General features: G+C 42.4%; 1 protein-coding gene across 5 annotated transcripts in view; it reads left to right on the plus strand.

The window, feature by feature from the left end:
* Positions 1 to 27,601, plus strand: part of PRMT3 (protein arginine methyltransferase 3) — a 123,786-nt gene that overhangs the window by 62,706 nt on the left and 33,479 nt on the right. For all 5 annotated transcript variants that reach the window (XR_003853231.1, XM_029582560.1, XM_029582563.1 and 2 more), the window contains 3 exons: positions 1,170 to 1,248; positions 12,584 to 12,771; positions 15,987 to 16,073. Coding sequence is in view for 4 of the 5 variants with exons in the window: in XM_029582560.1 (XP_029438420.1) it covers positions 1,170 to 1,248; positions 12,584 to 12,771; positions 15,987 to 16,073 (354 nt within the window). In the remaining variant the exon portion in view is untranslated. The remainder of the gene's footprint in view (positions 1 to 1,169; positions 1,249 to 12,583; positions 12,772 to 15,986; positions 16,074 to 27,601) is intronic.

Here is a 27,601-nt window from a genome sequence, read left to right on the forward strand (position 1 = left end):
ATTTAGCTAATGTTTCCCTGGAGGCTGGGGACGTAATGCCTCTAGCATTCTGAAAGGGCCACACGGCCCAGAATCCCCACTCCGAATATGCCAAAATCCCCCCTGGGGATCTGGGTAGACCCCCACTCAAATCTTGTTTCTTGTAGAGGCGGCCCAGCAAGGGAAAAAGTTTAAAAAACACAAAAAAGATTTAATAGTCATGCATTGACCCTTCCCAAACCCTTTTGTGCAAAGTTGACGCCCTGGACCCCTTCCAACATACAACATATTTACTGGTAGTATAGTGGACCTCACTCCCTTACCATAAAAAGTTGGCCAGGCCGGTCCAGTTTAGGCCTGGAGCGCCCCCTAGGCTCTGGGCCCAGGTGGCAACCATTTTTCAAAATGGCGCTGCCTGGCCTTTGCCCCATTACTTCCTACAGACTCCTGATTGTCTTGACAAGATTGCAAGCTCCATCGAGCAGGGATTTTCTTCTGTAAGTAACTGTACAGCGCCTCATGGGTCTAGTAGTGCTTATAAAAGTAGGTAGCAATAAGATATGTACAGTATGTACTCTATATGCACCCACGTGCATATGCCAAACAAAATGAAATATTTAAAAGTATGGTGGGCAGTTTTGAAAAGTCGTGAGTCCTTCTTCCTGCAGGCTTTGTGTCTGAGCACCCATGCATGCCTTTTAGGTGCTTTTGTGGGTGATAACTTTCAAAAAGGCCCTTTCCCTGTGTAAATTGGTATTCACTCACGTAATTGGCTTAAGAAAACTCCAAATGTCCCATTATTTGCTTTTACAGGATTGTTCTGGAAGGGGTGCTGGTAGTTTCAGCATGATGGAGCTTTTACTATGTGGAGATAACAGAATGTGAATTGTTGAATTTAATTATCAAAATCTCAAGGGGGGGGAGGGGGAGGGAGAGGCCTATATCAACTAAATTAACTAGCGAGCTAGCTATGGGCCTGCAGGGGGTGCAAGGTGCCCTCGTGATGCACAAGAAACCATGCCAAGCCTGTGCCCTATATATAGGCTTTTTGGCTCCTGTTTTGAGAGGTCTGGGACTTAGCCACATAACGCAATCACAGGAAGACCACGCAGCATTTGCACATTTAATTTCCAGTCGGCGAAGGCTTGCCTGCCTTGTGATGTGATGCAATTCTCCTTCTCTGTTCCTAGGGCTACTTCCTTCTTTTTGAATCTATGTTGGACTCCGTGATCTATGCCAAGCAGAGGTACCTGGCGGAGGGAGGCTCAGGTTAGTACGAGCTCACGCGCCCGCTTCTGGAGAGCAGTGCGGAGGAGTTGATTTAGAATGTGCTCCGCACAGCTGGGAAAGTTTCCCAGTAGAGAAGGATGATGTTGTCATTAAAAGACGCTTTGAGGCATTCATTTGCAAGCATTACTACATGGGGTATTCAGGCCTGGGAATTAATGATGTTCTTCGGGGTGCTTTGCAGAAGGAATAGACTTCAGAAGTTTGCAATAACCAGTCATAACTGTAACATCCAAACAATAAATCATTGTAAATATGTAAATCTCTTATTGCTCTTCCCAGAGATATTTAGTCAAAGTGCATAATATTCTGCTACTCGGTGGCACATTCTTTATTCTATGCTGTGGCTTGCTTTGGAGAAAAGGAGGTTTTCAGTGCTTTATTCTAAACACATGTTTTTATTCTGAAATCGGTCAAAGGCTGCAGAAGATTAAGTAGGTTAAGACCGAAATATATTTTTTTAAAAGCAGCAGCAGGCTCTTGGTCTTCTGCTGCGGCGGCAGGAAGCTCGTAAGGGGCCGAGGCACGCAGACAGTTACTCAAACACCAAATTTTAAGTAGCAGAGAGAGAAGGGATTTTTAGTTTTTCATCTTGCTGCTTGTCAGCTCTGCCCTCGAATCTTGCCCCGGTTTATACGCTCCAGGTGCTGGAGAAGAGCTTAGCTCTTGGTCTCTGGCCCTCGCTGCTCACATGCACGGTTGCGCTGCGGTAGCGCAGGTCTCTATTCCCGCCTTAAAGGTGAACTTTAAAAGCCGGACCCGCGCATCAATTAGGGGATGCGTGAATAATCCAGGCTCGCGCCCGCCGACCGTATTTTAAAAAGCGCCCAGGTGCGCATGTAAGTGCCGCAGTGCCCGCGTCTCAGGATGTTTCAGAAAGAGGGCAGAGGGGCACGGGCGTGTCGGAGGCCGGCCAAGAGACGCGTGCGTAAACGCTTGCACGCCTCGGCACACGAGGAGGTGCCCTGCCGCATAACTTTTACTTCCGTTATGGATGGGCGTGTAAGTTTTTTATCAGAGATCGAGCCGTTTCTGAGGGGGGGGGATAACCGGGGGGGGGGGGGGAGTGTAGGCTATCAGACCATGGAGGACCTAGTTAACTGTGTGCTCGGTCAGGCTGTTTTATGAAATGCGCGCACATACGTGTGAAAGTTATAAAAATGGCCACGACCCTGGGCACGGGCTGACGTATGCGCACCCCCCTCCATTTGAAAGTTCCCGCCTTACTGTATGGCACAATGTGCTTTCAACTGGTCATCAAGGAATGAATACTTTTTATGCACGTCTATACTTCTCTCTGCTGCAGTGTTTTTCGGGGCACAGTCAATTTCCTGTGGGCTTGAATTGATTTTATGGTGTTTTGAAGTGAATCCCAGGCTGCTTTCTTTCTTCTGCTTTTGAGCTCGGCCCCCTTCTCTCTGACGCACGGCGGTCCCTTGCACCGCTCTTTGCTCAGCGGGATCTACGTTCTCGTGACTTGCTTTTGGTGCACGTAGCGTGAAATTTATAATTACAATTTAGAACGATGATCTTTCTGTCCTGTCCCTAGCCTGAGTTCTTCGCCGTTCAGCTTTCAGTTGATGAGACTGACGTAGAAAGACTCGGCGAAATGCATTTCTGGCTTCATTCGTAGCTTTGTGTTTAATTGAGTAGAGAACCCCATGATGATGATTTTCTTACCAGGAAGAGGAATAGGCATTTTAATGAGTCACATGTTTCATTTCTGGAAGCTGTCGGAGGATCCCATTGGCACAGGAGGAAGGGAAGCCTCTTTCTGGAATGCGTTCCTGAATTTGTCCAGTGCTTGTGTCCTGCTGACTGACCACGCCTTTGTCCTGGTGGAAACCTCCCACGCCAGCGGAAGCCACGCCCTGTGGCTGTACCTGTGCAGTTTGGGAGAGGCTGCGGTTGCACTGTACATGAGGTACCACCTGAAAAGAGGACATTTTTATTTTTTGCTAATTTCACTGTCCCTGTATTCCGCTGGGTCACATGGAGTAATACTTGAAGTTCTCAGAAGGTGGACTGTTCACGCTTTGCAGGTTTACGGGCCCTGGTTTGCTGCTGTGGTTCTCAAATCCAGCCCCCATCCACACCAAACAGGTCTGCTTTTTGTCAGGGAAGCAAAATATGCAGATTAGCCTCGTACGTGAACCAAACGTGTATCCGAACCAGACTTCCCTTCCTGATCCGCTCTGCTTTACTTAATGAGCTGCTCCACATTGTAATGTTGATTGTTGCCTGTCTTTGTTGCCTTCTGAGGCTCTCTTACATTTCTGGGCTACAACAGCAGAGTCACTTCAGAGAGCCCCTGGGGCGAAGCCGACGAGAGTCACAGAGACTTCTGCTTTTCATTCAGGTTCAAGAAACTTTCCCGGCCTGACCGTTTGTCCGCCTGATGACGAAGTAATACAGAAAGTGGTAAAAAAGACAGTTCCTGGGTTCTGGCGACATTCAGCAACGTCTCAGGTCAGACCGAGGCCCTCTTGAAAATTTCCTGGGACTGAGTTCCTACATGGTGACTTCTTGTTTCATTAGGGCTCCTAAATTTAGGGGCCTGATAAGCAGAGGGGGCTATGGGGGTGGAGGGGGGGGGGGTGACTTGGGGCAGGAAGAAAGTTTGGAGTTTAGCATTGATTTTCAGCAACAGGCACCCTGCTTAGGCTCCTAAATGAATTGCAGGCCTCAGTTTAGGCTCTTACTAAATTTTAAGTGAATTTTCAGCTAAAAACTTAGTTCAGTTGAAAATAGGCAGCTTAACTTAGGAGTCTAAATTGAGACACGGAGCTGTTTTGGAATATTGGCCTCCTATTTCTGGCTTTGTTACCTGTTGTGTTGCTCTAGACCACTGATGGCGAGCTCCAGTCCTCGAGTGCTGCGAACAGGCCAGGTTTTCAGGATATCTACAATGAATACGCATGGGAAAGATCTGCAAACAGTGGAGGCAGTGCATGCAGAACATTGTATATTCATTGTATATTCAATTTCATATATAGTATATTCAATGCATATTCATTGTAGATATCCTGAAAACCTGGCCTGTTTGCGGCACTCGAGGACTGGAGCTCGCCATCACTGATTTAGATGCTGCTTCACCTGTTCCCTGGAGGACTGGATGGAATACTTCTTGCTCGCTCTTTTTTTTTTTTTTTTTTTTTTTACCTCTGACTAATATAAATGTGCGTTTTCTGTGGGTTTTTTAAAATATAGTATAGAAACTTAATACTAGTGCATTGTTTGAGGTTTCTTTCCTTGTCCCGTGTTTATCACGGGCCCAGACATTTATAAAACCCTGTACTATTGGCAGTGCCACTCTTACTTTGAAATGCCCATTGGCAGGTATTTTTGTGAAATCCAGTGAGACTGCATATTGCACACTGTAGCAAGAAATTAGTACTGAGGGTGTCTTAATCGCGTTTTGAATTTAAAGACGTCTGCTGGGTGCTTTCTTTGGTAGCCAGGGCAAATCAGTTACAGGTTGAATGCGCTAGCAAAGAGCAATTTCAGGATTACTAAAACATCTTTGCGTAAGGCAGTCTGTCACCTTAATTTATCTTTCAGTGTTTAAGATGTCTTTTCAGTGCTTTTTTTCTCTCAGTATACGCTTACGCTATTTGAGAGATCTTCTGTACTGGGTTACTAGCTGGAGGAGCTCCTTCTCTCCCTGTGCCTCTCGCTCATTGCAGACATCCAGATTGTTCTGTCCTCATTAGAAGTGGCTTTGGCCAAATAGTAAAACAATTGGATGCGCCAGTCACGCCCCCTTGATTGCCCATCAGTAGCTGGCATTTCCCAATGCTTTCTGCCTCCTTGCTAAATCTGGGTTCTGAATTTCCCATTTATTTTTCCTTGTTGGAAAGATGCTTGATTTTGCCTCATCTCGACTAGGGGAATGTTGCTTTGTTTCTATGATTCACCCAGTGTTTCTGTTGGGGACACATTACCTGATTTCTGGAAGCCCTTCACTCAGTTTGCTGGGTGTCGAATTGTGTTAGATGCTGAATCAGTTGATTAGCGTCAAATGAGTTCATGGCTTTCCTCGCTGATGCTCATGCAGTGTTCCTCTGAATTTTGCTTTGCTTTTTTCTAGGCCACAGAAACAAAAGACCTGACTCACCTTTCTTCCTCGCATGCCCCTTTGTTCTCATTTCGGAATTGTTCTCCTTTGTACCGTTCCAGACTTGGCAAGATCTTTGCCTTGCTGTCATTGGATCAGTATGGAATGCTTTCTGAAAATATTAGTGGTTCTCAAACTAGGAGATATAACCACATTACGGGGGGCACAAGTTGAGACTACCCTGGTGCCTTTGACAGGAAACAGCCCTGCTATCTTCTTCATGCACCCCCAGCCCTCAAAGCGGAGAGCTGTTAGCAATGAATAGGTCCATCTACCTGCCCCATGAAACAGCAAAAATCTGGGGTTGAACGAGGATGTCTGCATTCTTTCTGCCCTACTCGCCCCTGCTCTTTGGGGCTTCTAGGTCAATTAAAACAGGCCTCTGCTGGCACTGGGGCACCAGGATCCTTTTTGGACAACTGCCTGGAGATTGCCTGCTATTTTTAACCTCCCTCTCCCACTCCCTACTCCCTTGTATCTGGCCCTACCATGGCAGTGACAAGCCTTTGATGAGGGGTCATATACTGAGCCTAACTTCTGGAACCCAGGACATACCATCCCTTATCTGACCATTAGATGTCACTATTGTGCAACAGCTGGAATTCCCTCCTCCCTGGAGGACTGTGAATACTGCCCTTCCCAGCCGACCTGAGGAATAAGAAGCCAGGCTCAGGGACTTGAACAAGTTTGGATCAGATTTACTTTCTCCCTCTGTAATAATGCCAAATAATAGTAATTGATGTTATATTATGCAGTTGCACACAGCTCTGCTCTGGACTGGGCCACTGCCTTGGAGGAAGATGGCTTGCAGTTTGAGCACAGCTGGAGGCCTCTCCTGAAAGGTTTCCAGAGTCTTTGGGCTTTTACAGCTGTGTGCTGTGGCCACTACACAGCACTAGTAGTTTGTTTCTGTGTCCACGTGGCTGGCAAGATTGCATGCACACTCCCTTCCGCGTTCTCCTCGTACCCTTTACCATCCTGATCTTAGTGAGCTAATACGAAGGGAGAACGGATTCCCCCCTCTTACTCTCTTCTATTGTTACCAATGACAAATGGCTTCTGTGCATTGAACTGAGAAGGACGCAGATGTCAAAGCTATGAATTAGTAAACGGGCCTCAAGGAGTGTGTTTTTTTTTTTTTTTTTGTTCAATCAGCAGTTTGTTAATTTTACCTTTGAGAAGAGATAATTATTCAATTACAGCTTCAATAAGAGAAGAATGAAGTGGCCAACATGTCATTCATGGAAGGCAAAAGATTAACATTGATTCTGCTCTCTGGCGGCGTCAGAATTGTACTGCCATCCCCAATAAACGACGGAGAATGGAAGTGAAAGCGGCATGGACAGCAATTACAGAAATTCATTCCCAGGGCTAAATGAGAGAGAGAACTGCTTCCTAGATCTGGAAGCAATTATCATTCAGTAAGCAATTCCATATAATTCTGTTGGTCATAAAGAACCTTCTATTACTTTGTAGCATCTTTCATGAATGTCAGGAATGGACGATGTGGGAAAAAAAGACAAACTGAGTGTTTGTCAACTAGATATACAAATGAAGGGCCCTGATATATTAAACCTTTTCTTCCATACTGTGTCTGTGGGAAAGTAGCTTGGGGGATCAGGCCACGGATGGTCCTTGTAGGTGTGTATTTAGAATTTGTATAATCGTATCATTTTTGAGACATGTTGATGGCTCACAGTTTTGATTACCAGAAGGAGAAGGCCAATGGCTTCAATAAGAGTATGAACGCAGGATTTGAAGTGAGAAAACAGTCTCATGGAGGTTTCGCCTACTCATCCCTTCCTTGTTTGCCTCTCTCCCTTCCCCCACTTGGCAGTGCCCATTCCTAGAAAGATACTTGCAGTATTTCCAAGTGTAAACCCAATGGGATAAATTTTCAAAGCCTTAGTTGGGCTTGATTTTCAAAAGGATTTGCATGCGGAAACTCAGATTTCTATATATAAATCAATGTTCAAAATTAATTTTGGGGTCTATTTATAGAAATGTATGCACCAAATACGATTTTCATGTGCTTTAACTTGCATGGTAAGTAGGCATTCAAGGGGCAGAGTAAGGATTTATGCGCTGTAATAGCTCACACCCCAGGCCCTGCTCAACCTACTGACGGTTCCCTGGAACAGGCGCTCAGAGGCAGCTACTTGCAGAAAAGAAAAATCACTTTATTCCATGTGCCAGCCATTACTTTATACTTGGGACTTTCACTTCCTTTTGAGTCACCAGGATTTCTGCACACAAGGCGTTGGACTGCCCTACAGTTATGTATGCCAAGTCCCCAGGACTCCCTAGAGCCTACTCCCTGTAATATCTTTTACAGAGACCATGTTCCAAAACCAACAGCTACACCTGGCAAGTCCATTTCCTCTGGTTCTCCTCTCCCTCCAACTATAGGAAGAGCTCTCTCTCTCTCTCTCTCTCTTAACTCCCCCCACAAAGCTGACTCTTTTGTAATTTGCCACAACTGTGACTCCTAATTATTCACACAGCTCTCTGTGCTTGCTGCCCTCACCTTAATTGGTCCTCTGCAAAAGGTCTGCAAACTACATTTCCCAGTAGCCTAGTGTTCCCTGGTCTGCCAGGTTTTATTATCCCCTCGCCAATGCTTAGTGGCTTTGTATTTCCTGGTCCCTCTGGCTTTATCCTCCTCTAGCTGGTTCAGTGCATGTGAACTTTACCGGTTTAGTAACTTCACCGGTTACTAAAGCACGCCCGTGAATTTTCAAAGCAGGTTTATGCGCATAAATCTACTTTGAAAATGCTGGCTGAAGTATGTGGGAAAAACTCCTAAGCGGACTGTTTGCAAATTAGTCTCTCAGTGCTTCAGATTGGGGGGGGGGGGGGGGGGGGAAGATAAAGGGAGGCAAGATACGTGGGTAGAATGGCTGAATCCGTGCATGTTCATATTCTTTAACCACTGAAACGAGGTATTCCCAGGAATGTAACTTGGTTGGAGGGGGGGGACGGGACTGCATGCATGGGCTGAAATTTTGAAAATGTACGTACATAGTCCATGAGTGTTCTTTATGCTCCCGTTGGAGATGACTTTCAAAGTAATTATCTGGCTTATTCTGTTTAAAAAGTTTTCTATTATATTTTTTTTCAATCTTTAAATCAGTCGTAAAGAATAAAACCACGAAGATACAACTTCAAACAGAAGAATAAGCAAACTACAGTAGTCGTAATTGGTTTTTTTTCCAGACAAACTGTATAATTCCTATAAAACAGAAGAGCTTCTCATATTTACCCACCCCCTATAGCTTTATTACATCCTTTCCTCAAAGAGCTTAAGAACCTTGAACTTATCTCCAACAGTCTCTGGATTCAGGACTGTGTCCCCCTAACCCATACTCATCCTTATAATGCGTGGCGTGTATTTCTGAATTCTAATGATAAGGTATCAATGAAAGGTTGCCAAAGTTGTACCAACTTAGCTTGTTTAGATTTGGTCATAGATTACTTTGAGAGATATTCAAAAACCAATAATTGTACCATACTTCTTTCCCAATGAACCCCACTCAGATATTCTGGTCCTATCTAGGCTTGAAGTATAGTTTTCTTGGTAATTAACCTCACTATCTGTAAATAGTTTCTGAGGTTTACCTAAGTGTGGGGTATCCAGTTGCCTGCACACCAAATAGCCAGAATTTTGGGTCATCTGGTTAAAGAGAAATTTAGAATATTTGAACAACATTGAATTATAACTCCCCAGAAGGCACCAATTATTGAATATTTCCAAAAACTATGTAAAAATCACTTCTCAGTTACCCACATTTAAGATATTGAGACGACCTACTTAAGTGCGCTCTAAATGCCCTATTGGGTGCCAAGTAAAATTGCCACATAAATTTAAATTGTTTCCTGCAAGACTACATTTTCGGAAATTTCAGGAATATGTTTAATGTAGTATTTGATCTCGGCGCTGGTTAAATTAGTTTCCGGCCACCTAGACCATTTCTCTAATAGTTGTGGAAACCTTTCTTGTTCTGGTAAAGCACAAAGTCCTTCAAATTCCCCATAACTTCCAAAGCCTCTGATTTGTTTTTATTGATTTGTAAGCCTGCAAAAGTCCCAAATTAAATTTGATGAGCCAAGACTCTATCAAGAGCTTTCATTGGGTCCGTCAGGAATACCAGAATATCATCACTGAAAGCCGCCACCTTGAACGTGGTGCCACCAATGTCCAATCCAGGAGTTAGAGATATCAGCCTGAATTTTCCTAAGCAAGAGATCTATGGCCATAATATATATAGCAGGGACAGGGCACTAGCCTTGCCTCGCCTCTCTGCTAATTGAGAACGCCCTTGATCTGCTCCCATTGGCTAGAATATGTGAAAGAAGCTCATGATACAGAAGCATAATAGACTTAATATTTCCTGAAAAACCAAACTTTTCTAAGAACCGAAAACGTGTAATCCCAAGAGATGCTATCAGAAACCTTTTCTGAGTTAAATCCTACTGCCAACATAGGGATCTTCTTCAACTTGCAGAATGAAATAGCAGAGGTCAATTTGACTGTGTTCTGGCTGCCCTCCTTTTAACAAACCCAACCTGTTCAGAGGATAATAATCCCAGGGAGCACCAAACTTAGTCTATCTGCTAAGACTTTAGCATAGACCTTTAAGTCACAAGTAACAATATAGGGCCTGTAAGATACATGAAAAATGGATCTTTACCCGGTTTGGCCAATACAGGTATATACGCTGTATTAAACCCCCTGGGAAAGAAGAGCCCCCTCCAGCGCTTCCTTATAAAAACTACCCATTGGTTCTACAATATGATCTTTTTGAATTTTATAGTAATCGTACGAAATGCCATCGGACCTGGGGCTTTATTGTACTTACACTCATTAATTACCCTTCATAGTTCCAAATGGCTTATTGGATGATTAAGTGAGGCCAACTGAGTTGGAGAGACACAAGACAAGGAAAGATTTTGAATAAAGGCGTCTTCCTCTGGATACCCCCCCCCCCCCCCCCCCAGTTCTATCCTCTGAGTACAGTAATTCATAAAAGGATCGCATGGCCTCTCAAATTTCAGGACGTTTTATGGCCCAAGTAACATTAGAGGTTTTCAACTTTTCTATATAAGTCTTCCCTTGCCAAATCCAACTTTCCAGCTTTATTGCCATAATGAAAGAAATTGTGTTGGCATTTTTGCAGCTTTTCCTGTATTCTTTGCTAGAGACAGGCATTTAGACTTTCTAAAGCTAATTGGTAATATTTTTTTGTGTCTGTTGATAGCTGAAGAATCTTTTTTTTTTTTTTTAAATCCAACTTCAGCTTCTTCTTCAGTTGTAAAATCATTTTAGTGAGACAATAATACCTCCCTTTAACAAAAGAAATAATAATAGCTATGGGACCACCAGTGGATGAGGGATCCCTTTCTTCATTACAGTACAGCAGCAGTGGTCCTTGAGCCGAGCCAACCATACTAGCGTCTGCATTATAAGTAAACTCCATCAAAGCTTTAATCAGTAAAAGCTTGCGTTTGTAAATCATTTAGATGGTAAGTGAATGCGCGGAGATTAATGCGGGCATTGTGTATATTGTGCCGTGGAACCCCTTTGAAGATTCCTATGTGCATACATTCCCGTTAGGTGGCTCGCTGGAAATGTTCCTGAATAAGAGCAGGCTATGTTTTGCCTTTGCATTTTACCCCATTTGAAAGTTTTAGGAGATTTTTCTGGATGCCGAGAGTCTCTTTTTGCACTGGAACAAAAGTTTTGGTACGACCTGCCTGAAAGTTATGTTCTAAAAATGGCTCTTTACCCTTGGCAGTAGGGTTTTTTGTTGTTGTTTTTTTTTAAAGAAGGTAAATTGATGGACTTTGATTCAAAAAATGAAAAGGAGCAGAACTGGTGAACATTGGCCCAGTCCTTGTCATACTGCATCGCGGTGTTCATTAGCCGCCTTAATATCCCACTGATTTCTCTCATGTCTACAACGGCAGACTGACTGGAAGACGGCAAAAAAAAAAAGCAATTTTATAGTTCAGCAGCCAGTGGAAAGAAGAAACCTAGGTTAGATTTCTGATTGCAGCTATCCTCTGCAAATTACAAAATCCTTTTAACACGTTCACATCTAATTTGGTTTATGCCTCCCCCTTCTTTCCCAAGATCATCCATGTTGATTGTGGCGGTATGAGCAAGAGATTAGTGCTGCTTTTAAAAAGTAACAAAGATACACGGCAATCTACTTTGAGTGCCTTCCAGAAAATGCCATTGTTTTGCTGCCTCTCTTGGTTTTTTTAGAATCTTTTCTCCTTCGACTTCCAGCTCTGTTGGAACCAGCCCCCTCCAGTGCTTTGACATCACGAGGCTTCATTTGTAGCCACCCAAGATTTTCACTCCATTTTATTCCTTCACACCTTCCCCGTTCATCAATACACCATCACAGGGCTGATCCTTTGGTAAGAGGGGGTGGACCATGGCTCTCTTTCTTTTTTTTGCAACCTGAATCCCATCAACAGCTATCGCACGATGGGTGGGTTTCACTTCCCCCTCCTCCCACCCGCCTTCATAGTATTTCCAGCCCCTGACGGCCCAATGCAAAGAAGCTGGGACCAGGAGTCTCATTTTAAACGTTGCAGGTGAACATTGTGTTCTGTTTCTTGCTGTTTTCAGCAGTACTTGTACTCTTCCGACCGTAATTTAAGACTAGCAGTTAAAGACGTTAATCCAGAGGATATAAACTTTAAGGGGAAAAATGCCATCAGGGTTGATGCTCAAGAGGGAAGGCCACTTGTTTGAAAGTTTTGTGGGCACACGTAGTCGTTTAAAGACGATCCGATACACAAACTGTGTTCAGCCGATAAGCAGCAGTGTGGGCCCCCAAGTGTATAGTGTGAGCAAAATGCACTTCTAATCCCGCTCTTATGGAGATTACGGCATTAATTACCTTATAGGATGGACATTTGCTGCAGGATCTATTTGATTAAAGTGTAATCAATTTTTTTCTCCAAAATTGATGGAAACACTACACAAATAGCTGCTAGTCAAAAACCAGCAGTCAATTTTGAAAGTTGATAGTTACCCTGAAAAACAACTGATGGAAATGATTAAGAACTTTGTACAAGAATGTTTAAAAACCTGTAAAGTTATATTTTAAAAATACCTAACTTTTTTTTTTGTCTGGTTTTTTAATCTGTGCACCCAGTTAGATGATGATGCGGTTGTCTTTTCAGTGTACCCTGACACATGCACCATTAGCTTGGTGGCTGTGAGTGACCCTAAGACGCATTCCGAGAAGCTGGCCTTTTGGGACAACGTGTATGGCTTCAACATGTCCTCTATGAAGAAAGCTGTCCTTCCTGAAGCTGTAGTGGAAGTGTTAAATCCAGACACACTTGCTTCTCAGCCCTGTGTTGTCAAGGTGCTGTAACTTTTGTTTGCTGCTTAAGGTCTCTCTTTAGCTTTTGCTCCTTCCTCGAGCATCTCCTTTACCTCTTGAATGCCTGGAATGGTTTCCTGCACAAACAAACTAGAATCTTCGAAGGCTGCGATATCGTCTGTTGGACCAACATAAGAATAATCAAAAATGTTGTAGTACAATCACTGTCAAGACTACACTGTTGAAAGCTCATCTACTGCAACTCCTATTGCTTCTGTTGGCCCAATGGAACACATCACAACCCATTAGGATTCTAGTTTTCTCTAGAACCATTACAGTTACTTTTCCAAGGAAGAGTACTGGTAACAGAGATTGTGCTTAGTTACGTGGCGGTATGGTGTTCCCTAAGGTTGCATGGCTCCTTACTGTTTTGGCATGTCTACTTCTTTTGATTTGCTTTTATAAATCATATGCAAAACCATACGGGAAACGGTGGTGCATGTTCTTTTGCACAGAGCGTTCTCCCACCAGCATTGCAAGCCATTCATCTCTTGGACTTAACTATTTATTTCTGGATGGGAAAATGTGAAAAAAGATCATTTAAAACACTTGAGCTAGATTCTTGCCTTCCAGCAGTTAGTGCGTTACTTTGCTATTTTTGATTTAGATTAAGTTAGTGGGCAAGCTGCAGTTTGGGCTGGAAGAGCTATGTTCTCTGTCTTGCCTCCTGCTTGTTTTGTCCAAAGTGTTGCACTGTGCCAGGGGAGCATAGCTCATCATGTCTGCTTCCCAGAGAGACTTTATTTCTGGTGGTGAGCGCAAATGGGATTTGCTTTTCCATCACAAATAAAATGAATTGAACAAAGATGGATGCTTTGGTTGGACTGAATGTAAATATTGTCTTCTGCATGTAGTAAATGGGGCTGTTGCTTCTTAATACAGTGTAAACTCCATTGATATGCTGTGACCTGACCTAGCCCAGAGGTGATGTCACGTGTGTATGTGTATATATCTATTTCTGAAGTGCTAGAATCAGGGAAAGCATCGACATTTTTAGGCGACTGGTGCTGCATAAATCTATAGGATTATTACTGTTATTGGAGAATTCATACCGCAGTCCAGTTCATGCTGCATTAAATACAAAAATGGGAAGCACACCTGATAAATATTATAAATATCTACTAGATTTTTTGCCTCTCTGTAGTTAGTCTTTTCCCGTGGACAGGTTCCCCTATCACGACAAGATTGCCTTAGTAAAATAAATGAGTTGAGCAAGAGGCAATATGTTAATCAATAACTTGTTTGATATAATAGATGTATGCAAAATAAAACAGGAAATTATATAAAAGGTCCTGTGCAAGCTATTGAGCTGTGTTGGTCCTGGAGGTTGTACTATTTGTTGGGTTAGTGCGAGACAGCTTCTAGCGAAGGGACCTCTGTGGTCTCAGAAGCTTGCCTTACGAACATGTTTCAAACATTCTTGGCCAAGGAGAGCTATCATGGGACTGCAGAGTTTTCCCAATTCCAGGGCTTATCCATATGAGACGTGTACTGGGAATTTACTGCCCTTGTAGCTATATAGGTTCGTTTACAGCTTTATGCTCTTCAGGCCTTGCGATAGAAAGTTTGCCGCAGTAGCTCCCGCTGTATGACATTTTTAAGGCACTGTCCCCAGCAGTCCTATGTGGTTGCTTAAACTTTTCTTTCCTCAGGTAAATATGGTGCGGTTGAATACTGCAGAGTTTTATTTTAATGGTCATTGTAAACTCATGGGAAAAATGCATCCTTGCTGCAAGTGGGGAAGCTGAAGGACATCTGGCAAGTGACCAGGGCATTGTTGGTTTATCGCCACCGGCTGAAAATTCAGCGGTCAGTAGGGCTGTGGGGATTAAATCATCATTGAATTTAACATTTTTTGATTGCACCAATAAATATGAAGGATTATGAATTAGATGGGCATATTTTCTTCCTTCATATTTAAAATGCACACACAAAAAAAGTAGTATTAAACCACATGCAGCACCAAAGGGTGAATTTTAAAAGCCTGGCTCGCCAAAACCGGCAGATTTGCGAGTATGTCTCACTGGCGCGTGCTGAGCGGATTTTAAAAGGTGCCCAAGCACGCGCGTATCTCCCGGTACATGCACAAATAAATTGCAAAAAAGAGGCTGGGTGTGGTCTGAGTGGAGCATGGGCATTCTGGGACTTTAACATGAAATGTGCACGCCGGGGTCCCCGCAGATGTAACTTTACTACTGCTATGGATGGCTTGTACGTAATAAAATACAAAATTTAAGGGTTGGGGCTGACGGGGGAAAAAGGGAGGTTATTTAAGGAGGGGTTAGGAAGTCCTATCCCTTACCTGGGTGAACTGGGAGCGAACTGGGGAAACTGGTAATTGCATCAGCATGTCCACTAAAATCCCCCTACTTACACAGTAGAGATGGCATGGGCACACGTATGCACCTACAGCCTATCTTATACCATGCGTGCATATACATGCACATGTACATGTGCGCCTGAGCGCCGGTATCAAAGTTAACATCTATGCGAGGGGTAGCTGTCAAGCTGCAGTGGGCTGTGGGAACGAAGAACCAGACGTTCCTTCAGTAGTTGGACTTTTATTTCACTGTCTTACTTAAGAATATGCGGATACCACCCAAGTAAAGGAAACAGGTTCTGTTTGCAAGGGTTCAGTTCAGATTATTATTCTGAGTGTCAAAAACTCCACAGGTGCAAATTTTGAAAGTATTTTCTTGAGGGGTGAGGTGGGAGACAAAATATAATTTAGAAATAACTATTTGGGGGGTAGTTTTGTAACTGCCCTCGTTGGGTCCTTTTTACCCCCAGACATTGTGCCAATGTTTAAAGGGGAAAGTGCGCGAGTAGTTTCCCTTTTGAAAGTTGTTCCCACCCATCGCTGCCCGTGTGCACTTGCAGCTGCCGATTTGTGTACGGGGAGGAATGCACGTGTTCTTTGTATGCATGTGATCCCAGAGCCCGTCCGCGGTCTTGAGAGGCGTTTTTACGAGCGGGCTCTGGAATCACAAGGACGTCCACTGACTTTTCAGGTGCACCACGATTCAGATGCCCCTCAACAGCTTATGCTCAATGGCTTTTATGGTGTAAAGAGGGCATTTAAAGGTGAAAAAAAAAAGTCAAGTATTGATTGCAAAGTAAATTGTGATTTAAAAAAAAATTACAAAAAAAATACAAAAACCAACCGTGTGTGTGTGTTTTTTTTCCCCCCCTGACAGCACATAGACTGCCTTACAGCTGCCGTCGCGGACCTCGACTTTTCCTCGGATTTCAGCCTGTTAATCACCAGAAACTCGGTGTGCACGGTAAGCCGTTCTGCTACTTCCGCGCTGACCTTCATTGGCCTTCCCCCTACACTTGTTAAGTTGCTGGTAACAGGATGGCTGCACTGGATGGTCCCATCTTTGCATGTAGAGGACTAGGAAACGTTTCTTGGTTCAGCAGATCCTTGGAGCACTGTTAGACCTGCTGCTGTTTAATATGCAAATGATATGAATCTGCAGTTTTATTTGCACGAGACAATGCTAAAATCCAAATATTTGCAGTTTTATTTCAGTTTGAGGACTTGGGGGGGAGGGTAAACTCTGTTTTTGACAGATTGCAGATTAACGGACAGAAATGCATCGTTATTTGGAGGTGTACTTAACTTAATGTTTAGCAAAGCAGGAACTAAACAAAAATACATTAAAGAAGGCTTTTGATAGACTCTTTTTCCAATAGAAAGGTATTTCTGCAGAGCTGTTTTAGTTCATTTGGTTTGTACCTGATCCTGAGGATCACTGGGCCAGTTTGAAGAACTGAACAAAACTAATGTGGGCAGGGGGAACTGCAGAAAAGCTGCAGGTCATCTTGCTTGTCCAGTGATGAAATTGTGCGTTTATTGAATCTATTGGCAGGGAAAAACATTTTGTGTGAACAAAAGTTAGGATTGTTGCCCAGAAGGGCTGGAGGTAAGGATCTGGTTTAGAGTCGTGCAGTGTCACGGTGTAGACGCTGTGAATTCCAGTCAGATCGTGAAATCTGGCTCTTGGAGCGGCGTACTCGACTTTGTCTAATTCGTGTCTCCGGCCCCTTTACCCTGGCCTAAGGTGAACATGGGATCCTCGGGATACTTCAACTTGAGATTGAGCTGGGCTGCTGTGCCCCAAACCCTTAAAATTCAGTGTCAGAAGAGTTGGCAGGTTAAAGGCCTGGCAGTGCTCAGGCCACCACCTGGTGCCTGCAGACCCTTTGGGGCCTGCTGGATTGTCGAGAGCTGGAAAGAGAGCAGGTGCGCAGGGCTTGGCCTTGGAGAGTGCCTTTAAGAAAAAAAAAAACAAAACCTCCCATCCCGCCAGCCTCCCGTTCTCACGCAAATTTGTTTTTAGATTACCAAAGGAGAATATGAGCACCTCATGGGCAGGCCGAGTTTGTGTGTCCTTCTGAGATCTGGTATCGGCGCAGAAACGGCGGACGGATTTTGATGACATTTGAGAGCCAAGAGGTAGACTCTAGGAGGAGTTGAAATGCTGCTGCTTTCAGCAGGAGGAGCAGGTCAGGGGGCTGGTGCAGTTTCCCCGGTCCCGCTGGTCTGAGAAGTGGAGCGAGGAGACCCGAGGATGGGGAGAGGGGATAGAGAGAGGAGGAGGAGGTGGGGATATAGATGGCTGGAGGTAAAGAAAGCCCTTGGAAATTCTCTGAGAGCATCTTCTCAGTCTTGCTTTTTTAATTGCTTTCCAGACATTCGCTGGCAGGCCCGACTCCTCCAGTCTGGTATTGTCGTGTCTGAAAGGGTTTTTTTTTATTATTATTTCTGATGAGCACTGGTAAATAAATGCAGTTCTGAGTATTTTGCACTTCATCATGTAGGATTATTGACATTGTGTAGGAAAAATGTCCCTTGCCCTGGTGATTGAGGGGTGCTGCCTCTGTTAGTGGCTGGCAGTTCATCCATCACATCAGACTGCCTAACCGTGCAGTAAATGAGCAATAAAAGCAGGTGATGTGGGGCGTGGTGGTGGGTGGATGCGCTCCGCGTGCTCTCGTGCCTTTGCTTCTTGTTTTATGAGGCTTCTTGGTTATTTTGCTGCTCTGTAATAGAGAATAAAACCTCTAAATTCAAGAAATATTTCTGATTCCAAGTAAATAGGTCTTGCATAAATGCCTTATATTGCTCAGGCAGTAAATTTCTTTTTTTTGTATTTGCGTTTTTGGGTTATACTCTGTGATTCACAAACCCATCCTATGGGATCCCACAGCCATTCTGATTTTCCGGATATCCACAGTGAATATGGAGACCCAGTATATGCTAATTTATCTTATGCATATTCATTGTGGCTTTCCTGGGGTCAGTAGGACAAGTTTGGGAACCACTGGTCTAGCTTGTGTGTTTTCATTTCACTTCAGATCATCAGTTATTTTTAGCAAAATGAATACTTCTGAATAAAATTGTGTAATCGAAATGTGTTTCTAGTTTGTTTGCTTTCAGGTACATTTTATATAAGCCTCCCAGCTAGAAAACATTTTTTTAATGATGAAGTAGAGGTCGTTGCCAATGCCAAATTATCCAAAAACAATTGAGAGAACCCTGACCCCTCCCCCCTCCCCCCCTTGGAAAGATCGAATTAAAAGGTTTTTGAAAATAATGTCCTTGCTGCTTGCCCTGGAGAACGAGTCTGTGCCCCGGCATTTGGATTTCCCAGTGAAACACACGCTGTGGGCTAAGTTTGAAAAGCTGTAAGCTTGTTGTAGTGAGTGTCTAATGCCGGGCTCGCAATGTGTGGAGTGAATTTTAAAAGATTAGATGCCCAAGTCACAAAAAAACAAACGCTCCCATTTGTACGTGGAAGTTTGCACGGCTCCGAGCGAAAGTGATCCCCAAATTTGTGAGCCTTGTGTTAAACCTCCACTTGGATGAACTTATGTATCCGTGCCCTTTAAGTAATATATTGTACGAGACTGTAATGATACATTTAAATCTTTTTTTTTTTTTTTTAAAGTCTCATGTAATTATTAGGTAATTCAGCAGTAATAAATAGGTTTACTCAAATGTAGCATTTCGTCTTAAACAAAAAAAAAAAAAAAAGTTGCTCTAGTAACCACCAAATCTATATAAAGATATAAAATATAGCAAGCCATAGTTATCAAACAGAGTGGATTATTTCATACTAATCCTAACATGGTCAAAATATAAAAAACAAAAATATAGAATATGCAGAAGGGCAGATGAAAAGCACTTGAAACAAGTATAGTTAAACATTTCCAAGGTGGATATAATTTATATCTCCCCCCAAGAAGGAATAACGTATGGATACTCTTTCTTTTTTGGCTTAAGTATATAGGAATTTGGACAGTAGAAGCTCCATATTCAGATGCAGTCCGGACTGCCGGATAATGTTGGAGGTACATTCAATAGTTCAGCCATACTATGAACATAGCCGGCTAATTTTAGGGCAGGATTTTTAACTCAACTAGACTTAGCAGGGTATGTTATCCAGTTGACTCTGAATATTGGAGTTAGCTTGCTTAACTCATCTCTTCCCAGTTAAGACCTCTGAAAGGCCCCTAACTTACCAAGCTATCTTAGCCAGCTAGAATTCAGCCAGAAAAGTGCCCAAATATTCATTTAGCCAACTAACTTCTGAGTTAACATATTCATATGACTGATTATTATTTGTTATATAAGCTACACATAATTGTACATTATTAACACATGGAGATCAATATTCAGTAGCACAGTGAGCTGAATACATTTGTCACAGACAGGAGATTGCTGCCGATAAGGCGCTCTGCTGAACATAGCCGATAAAGTGCCAGTTAGCTGGATAAACTTATCAGGTTAACTTTAGTACTGCTTTCCAGCATGGCCGGAGGTAGCTGGATAACATACCGCCTAACTTGCATGGTCACCTCCACCTTATCTAGCTGACATTTATCTAGTTAAACAATTAGCTAGATAAGTCAGAGACTTTCAGAGTAATGGGAAACCCATGCTTTCTCTAACTAGGTCCCTAACTTGCCTGGGCAAAATTCTGAATATTGACCCCCCCCCAAAAAAGCCTAGTAATATTGTTTTGTAAATGACTATCAGACTTTAAAGTCTTCAGTTTTCTCATTGAAACAAAGGTATCGAACTCGGAGCAAAAAAAGATTTTCTATCTGTTCTTGTATCCGTGCAGCCAAACGTACTACAGACTAATAAGGACCTGCGTCAAGAAATATATTAAGAAAAGAAAGCACATGTGTAAATCATTTTTCCTGTTCATACCCCAGATTAGTCCAGACAAGTGGGGTTTGCATCCCTACCAGCAGATAGAGGCAGAGTATAAAAACTTTTCAGGTAGTGCCACCTGCAGTCCCTCAGTATTTATTATTTATTAAATTTCTATACAGTCATTCTGTATTCAGTCATACCCCAAACCAAATAAGCCTGAAACTTCACTTTCAATGCATATCCAGCGTAACTCTCTGCTTCAACGGCAGGGGGCAATGAAGAAAAGATAATTTATATTCAGACAACAACAAGGACTGAATTACATAGTCTGGGTAAACAAATAAGTATGGGTGTAGCTTGGTTGTTATGTCTGTTACTACCCTGAATCAATTAGGCCTGATACTTCACGTTCAATGCATATCCAGCGTAGCTCTCTGCTTCAACGGCATGGGGGAATGAAGAAAAGATGATTTATATTCAGACAAGGACTGAATTGCACAGGCTGGGTAAACAAATAAGTATGGGGAGTAGCTTGCTTATTGCGGCGGTTACTACCCCTAACCAATTAAGCTAGATACTTCACTTAGATGCAGTTCCAAGCACTGCTCTCTACATTAATGGTGGGGGTGGAAGGGAAATAGAACCAAAAGGTTATTAAGGGCCAAGAGTAACAGATAAGTATGAGGAAAAAAAAGTGTGAAAGCTTGCTGGGCAGACTGGATGGGCCGTTTGGTCTTCTTCTGCCATCATTTCTATGTTTCTATAAGTTTACAATTGTACAATAAACAAAGAACAATAACAATCATATGGTCATACACAATTAAGAATATAAATAAAATTAAAATAATAAAAGAAAATTAAAAGAAACATCTAAAAACAATAAAAACAATAATAAAACCTAAATCATCTTGTATTTTAGCATTGCCATAAACCGTGAGCCTTAATCCAACTTCTCTAAACTCTCGTATGCTTACTTGAACAGCCAGGTCTTTAAGTTCTTCTTAAAGATCAGGAAATGTTTTTGCAGCCTCAAATCAGTGGGGAGAGAATTCCAAAATTTAGGGCCCACAATGGGAGTTAGCTCTTTTTCTCACTTCAGTCAAGTGCACAGATCGTACAGACAGAACAGTTAACAAGTCTTTGTTTACGGATATTAAATTTCTTTGTAGGATATGTAAAAGGACATTTAGCCATTCTATTTTTTCATTATGGATTGATTTGTGTAATAAACATAGGATTTTAAAATCAGTTCTAAACTTAATTGGGAGCCAATGCAGGGCAGTCAAAGTAGGAGTTATATGATCGAATTTTCTTCCACCAGATAGAACTCTTGCAGTTGCATTCTGTAATAATTGTAATGTTCTTAATGAACTCACAGGTAGATCAAGAATAAGCACATTACAATAGTCAAGGTGAGAAAAAAATCAAGGTTGAAGTACAGTACGAAAGTCGTCATGACTAAGAAGAGGCTTCAAACTATTTCTCTGTCTCCAGCAGATTCTAGAGGTGCAAACTTGCAATCTGGAGTTAAAAAAAGAAGAATGAAACAGATTAAGTACGGAACAACTACTGAAGAGTGGTGCTTCTAGAGGTGTTAGGTTCCTTCGTGGGCCATCCCTCGGGTAGAGCAGGGGGTTGCAGATCCCTGATCTGGCTTGGCCTTCATCTTCCAGAGGGAGGGGAAAGCCAGGGATCCTGGTTCCCTCGCTCCCTCTGAGGTCTTCTCGCCCTCGGCAGACAGACAGGAACAGCCGGAAACAGGGAAGTTTATCTTTCTTTTAACTGGGCTTCTTTGGTTGCTATTTCTTTAAGAAAAAAAAAAAAGTAAGCAGAGTTAGAGGAGCAGGGCTGATTGAGCGTTGGTATTTGAGTGGCAAGACCAGTAGTGCGAGTGAGAAGGGATGCATGTGGCCAGATTTATGCCAGTAGCCATTTAAATGAAAATGTTAGATGTCTGACTTCTATGCAACCTTTTAAAAATCTAGTCCAATAAGTTCTGGGTAAAAACTTGCAAGGATGTGTAATCAGAAAAGATTAGCAAATATATAAAGATCTGTCAATGATGCATTCATAAAATTTCCCAAATATATATATATATATATATATATATATATATTTTTTTTTTTTAAGACATACATTCAAAATAAGTATCATGAAAAACAAAATGTTCACAAAAATGTATTAAGTATTTAAAATACAATGTATTCTCATAAACAAGACAATTATTAATATATCATACGTAATATACATTCATAAATAAAATATAACATACCGTGATGTTTGTGTGTGTGTAACCCTAAACAAATATGACTGGCATACAATAAAATAACAAAATTCATGTCAGTTGTAACATCCATACCTCCTAAAAACCATTCATGCCATACACCTTTCTCAACAACTTGCAGTCTATTATTCCCAAAGAAGTCTATTCAAAATGGTTCTTACAAAGCCAAACCACGAGTCTCTTGATGAACTCAATATCTTGCCACTTTGTTCCTCACAAATATCCAAGAAGGCTCTCTACTCGCTGTACGTTCCCCACAATACCCCGCATAAACGTCCAAGACGACTTTCTACTCGCTCAACATTCCTTCCAAAACATAAAATGCAGCTATTGATCAGTCTTATATCACAGCTATGTGATCACAGTTACCCGTAGAAGGTCCCTAATATCCGTTTTCTGTTTGGTAATAAGTATTAATTCCACGTAGCACCACTACCAAGCAGTTTCATTGCAGGGTGGCCTGATTTTGACCCTGCAAAACTAATTAGCTAAAGAAGCTAAATAGCAGGAGAAGCAAAACATCGTAACTACAAGCCGAACAAGATTCATTCAGAACTTAACCATCAAAGGTTTTTATAACCATCATCTACATAATGTTGTTGCTAATGGCTTTGCAAGCACGTGGTAATTATACAGAAAAACATGATGGCAGTAAAAGACAGTATTGCCCATCCAGTTAATTTAGCATGATAATTCTCATCATTTCCTTAGAAATCCCCTGTATTTTTCCCATGCTTTCTTGAATTCAGATACTGTTGTCTCCACCACTTCCACTGGGAGACTTCCACACATCCACCACCCCCTGTCTGTAAAGAATCCTAAGATTATTCCTGAGTCTACCCCCTTTCAACCTCATCTTATTGACTCCTCATTCTAGAGCTTCCTTTCCATTGTAAAAGGCTCACCTCCTATGCATGGAAACCTTTGAGATATTTGAATGTCTTTCATATCTACCCTATCTCACCTTTCCTCTAGGGTGTACATTAGATCTTTGAATCTATCCCCATATGCTTTAGAAAGAAGATCACTGATCATTTTAGTAGGCGTCCCCTGGATTGACTCTATCCTGTCTATACCCTTTTGAAAGTGTAGTCTCCAGAATTGTACAGAGTATTCCAAGTGAGGTCTCACCAGGGACCTATACAGGGGCAATATCACCTCCCTTTATCTGCTGACATTCCTCTCCCTATGCAGCCAAGCATCTTTCTAGCTTTTACAGTCACTTTATCCACCTGTTTGGCCACCTTAAGATCATTAGATACAATTACCCTCATGAAATATGATAGAAAATGTTTGTTTGCAATGGATTTATGAATTTATATGTGCATACGCACACATACACATTTTGACTTACAAAGAAATTGTTCTTTCTGCTTTGAAATTTAATCATCTGAGGCAATCATTTCACTTATGTATATGTGTGTGTATGTATGCAAGCTTATATTAAAATTTGTATTAATTAATATAATCATAATTACATTATTTCTCATGGATTTTGTGGCTTGCAGACAGTTCGTGGGAAATATATTGTACTGCGTGTGGATTTCATTCCAAAAGCAATGTTTACTTGAAATGTAATGGCCTCATGCACTGAGCTGTGAAATTGGCAAGAACTTTGCAGATGTTTTCTGTGTTAAGGTGACCATTTGAAACGCCATTTACCCAGGTATATTTACCTGGCTGAATATTGCCCTCTTGCCTGGCTAAATGTGCATTCAGGCTTCCAGAGTGCACACGCTTTTAGCAGGGTTTAAGAGAAACATTCCTGGGACTGAGAGTAAGTTGAGGTGAGGGAAATGGTACCCATGAAGTCGAACTTCAAACATCTGAACGCACAAATAGCAGGCACAGTGTACACATGACCTATCAATGCATGTTCTTTATCCTAACTGATTTGAAGATTAGCTTCAAAGCTTCCTCACATTACAAAAATAAAAGCTCAAGGCAGTTAATTTAAACATAAACATCAAATTACATTTGGTATATCCTTAGCAGCATGGTCCAGCATACCTGCGCTGAGTGGTCGGGCCACTTGGTCTTCTATTTTCATCTGCTCTGTTGCTATGAATGGGAGCTTTAATATATCAGGCCCTTAATCTGAGGTTGTATGGCATGGACGTGTTCATGGTGCACCCCACAGTACCCCCTCCCTTGCTGTCATCTCCAGAGTTTGCGCATTCATTGTGTGCGTCCTATTTTGATGTCTCTGGGGCACAAGTTAAATGTTCCCCAGAGGCGTTGAGGCATCCCATGTATTGCATCTTTCCAGTGAGAACTAGTGTCATTTATCACATTTCTTCATTACCTTTCATAGCACTGGTTATTCGGCCTGATATGGATTTTCCCCTGTCTTCAGTTTTTCATTCTCTTCAGGAACTTTCTGATTAATCTAATTTTCTGTTTAACTCTTCATGCCCCTCTGGCCTCCTAGTGGGTGCTATTGGAGTGATGCACGCATTTTTTCAAAATATACCATATTCAGGTTATGGGAAATATCTAGTGGTTTCCTTGACAGTTGGATAAGTAACGCGAGGGGGGCAACACCTTACTGAATCTTCCTGCACCTACACATCAATGTGATGCTGTAGGAATTTGGGTGATGAGAATGAAGGTGTATCTCCTGTAATCACTGCTTAAAAAAATATATCTTTGCCTATAAGCCACACACCTGCCCTTCTGGATTTCTTTCCTCTTCTTCTCTTGCATCCAGCAGTTACATACAAACACAACCAATGTTCACAGCACCTATGTTTAAACCCAACCAGCTATTAAATAGCACAAATAACCAAGTACAGTACAAAGGACTTGGTTTTTTTTTTTGGTTTTTTTTTTAATGATTTTAGAAAAGTTCAGATGTGGCACAGTTTCTAGGTTGACAAAAATGGTTTTGTTCTTTGGGCATTAAACTATTTGGCACATGTAGCTGCAGAATGAAAGATTGTGATTGCAGCATTTGTATGCAGGAGAAGATTTGAAAAAGATTTAAAAAAAAAAACAAACAAAAAAACAACTTAACATCCATGGCAAAGGGCAGATGAAAAGATGATCTTGAATGCATTCTAGAATTCTTACATTGTGAGCTTTGACGAGTAAATTTCGGCACTAGATGAAGATGTTAACATAATAGGCATCTTGGAGAACTGGTAGAAACAGGACACCCAGTGGGACACCGTGACAACAGGATACAAAATACATCAAAATAATAGAGAAGTGGTGATGGCATGGCGCTATACACGTTAAGGATTCCATGGAGTTGAGTAGATTATAGATCCTACAGGAAATTACCTTTTCTTGGAATCTCAATGGATAGAAATTCCATGTGTGAAGGAAAGGAGTAGAGCAGTTGGATTTTACTACCATCTCCCCCCTCTTGCCCCCGACCAGGATGGTGAAGCAGATTGTGAAATGCTAAATAAGATCAGGCAGGCTACCAAAAGTGTAAAGACAATAACAGGAAGTTTCAATTACCCCAGTGTCACTTGAGTGAATTTCTCATCGGGGTATAACAGGGAACTTAAATTCCTTGATTCCTTAAATGATTGCTTCATGTAGCAATTGGTCCTAGTACTAGCAAGATTGAGGATGGAGGGGGGACGGGGGACTTTAGATTTTGTTCTCCCTGGAATGCAGGATCTGATGCAGGGGCAGATTGCAGAAAATATCAGCTTGGAGGATTTTTCCTAAACTGGCCCACTGGGTATCTGACTCGCTCATGTGCTTCTCCAAAAGCACACCAAGCCAATCGTTGAAAAATATGAGCACATCCTAGACCCTGGGATGAATACAGTCCTACTTCTATCCATACAATCAGTCAGTCCCCGCCTCCCCCACAAGTGTGGTTAGATCTCATACATGAGTATCCTCGATTCCTGGTCTGGTGTTAGTCCTCTGCCAGCCAATCGGTTCAAGTAATGAGACAACCGTACTGCCAGCAAGTGGCTCAGGTAACCACAATCAGAGACACACACAGACAGACATTTGCTGTTGTGCTGCTGCTCATGTGCTCATTCGGTGAGTACTCACTGCCGCATCATTATGTAAAAGTTGTTGCTTGTTGCCAGCCCTTCTTCAACCTGTAGCAGCCCCCTCCTCCCTTTCCCATTTTCACCCCTTCTAGGCACCCTCACTGGTTCCACAGCCAGCTGCCCATTTCAGAGCTCAGCCAAGTCATCTCGGACCAGAAGCCTCGCTAACCCTGCACAAGCACCACCACCTTCTGGCTCACGCCCTCTCGTTCTATGACAGTAGATTGCCTCCACTTCTCAGAGCCTCCTCAACTCCAGCACATTTTCACAGACTGTGTGCTACACAAAGTTCACTGCTTTTATGGTTCCTGAGGCCAGTATTTCCCAATTTTTACACACCTAAAGAAAACCTACATTAACGAAAATGTTGTGTGGCACAGCAACGTCCACAGAGTAGAAAGTGCAGACATGGAAAGGACTTATATGGCCAAAAGGGCTAGGGAACCACTGAGCGAGAGAGAGACTATCTACAAGGCCCTCATAGTAGGGAAGTATTTATATCTCTATAGTAGGGCCACCTAATAGGTCGAGGTGGGTGGTGGTTTAGGGGCCAGTTTTGCATGTAGAATGAGATGTATGAACAGCACAATACATCTTGGTGAAGATTTGACATCATTTGGAGTGAGAAGTAATTTTGTTATGGGTTTAACAATTGCTTGGATTTGATTGTAAATATTACTACCCTTAACATAAGGATTGGGGGTAACCTGCATGGAGCGGCATTTACTACCCTTAACATAAAGATTGGGGGTAACCTGCATGGAGCGGCAGTTACTACCCTTAACATAAGGATTGGGGGGTAACCTGCATGGAGCGGCAGTTATTACCATAAGGAATTTGCTTGGTATTTTTCTGCTGTCATTACTATGTTACTATATTTTTTTATCCTTTCGATTCATACTAGTACTAGGGGACAATCTATAAAACTAACTAGCAACAATTTTAAAACAAATTGGAGAAAGCTGTGTAATTTGTTGCTGGAGGATGAGGTCATGACATGTAGCATGGCGGGGTTTAAAAGGGGCTCGGTAGACCCATGGAAAGCCACTGCTTATCCCTGGGAGTGGGCAACAAGAAATGGATCTTACTTTTTGGAATCCGCCAGGTACTTTTTATAGATCTGGTTTGGCCGCCGTTGCTAGTTAAAATGCACCCTTGGTCTGACCCATCATGGCGCCCCTTAGGTACACAGCACCGACATGGACCATGAGTAGTCTTAGTGTGCTAAAGAGATGAGTAAGCCTGTAGGGAAGGAGAAGTGCAGTAGATTTGAGGGGGGCTAGGCTTTTGGCCTCCTGTTTGCAGGGACAGGGTTTACTTAACCAGTTCTTT

Source organism: Rhinatrema bivittatum, chromosome 17 (assembly GCF_901001135.1).
Source record: "Rhinatrema bivittatum chromosome 17, aRhiBiv1.1, whole genome shotgun sequence".
Lineage (NCBI taxonomy): Eukaryota > Metazoa > Chordata > Amphibia > Gymnophiona > Rhinatrematidae > Rhinatrema > Rhinatrema bivittatum.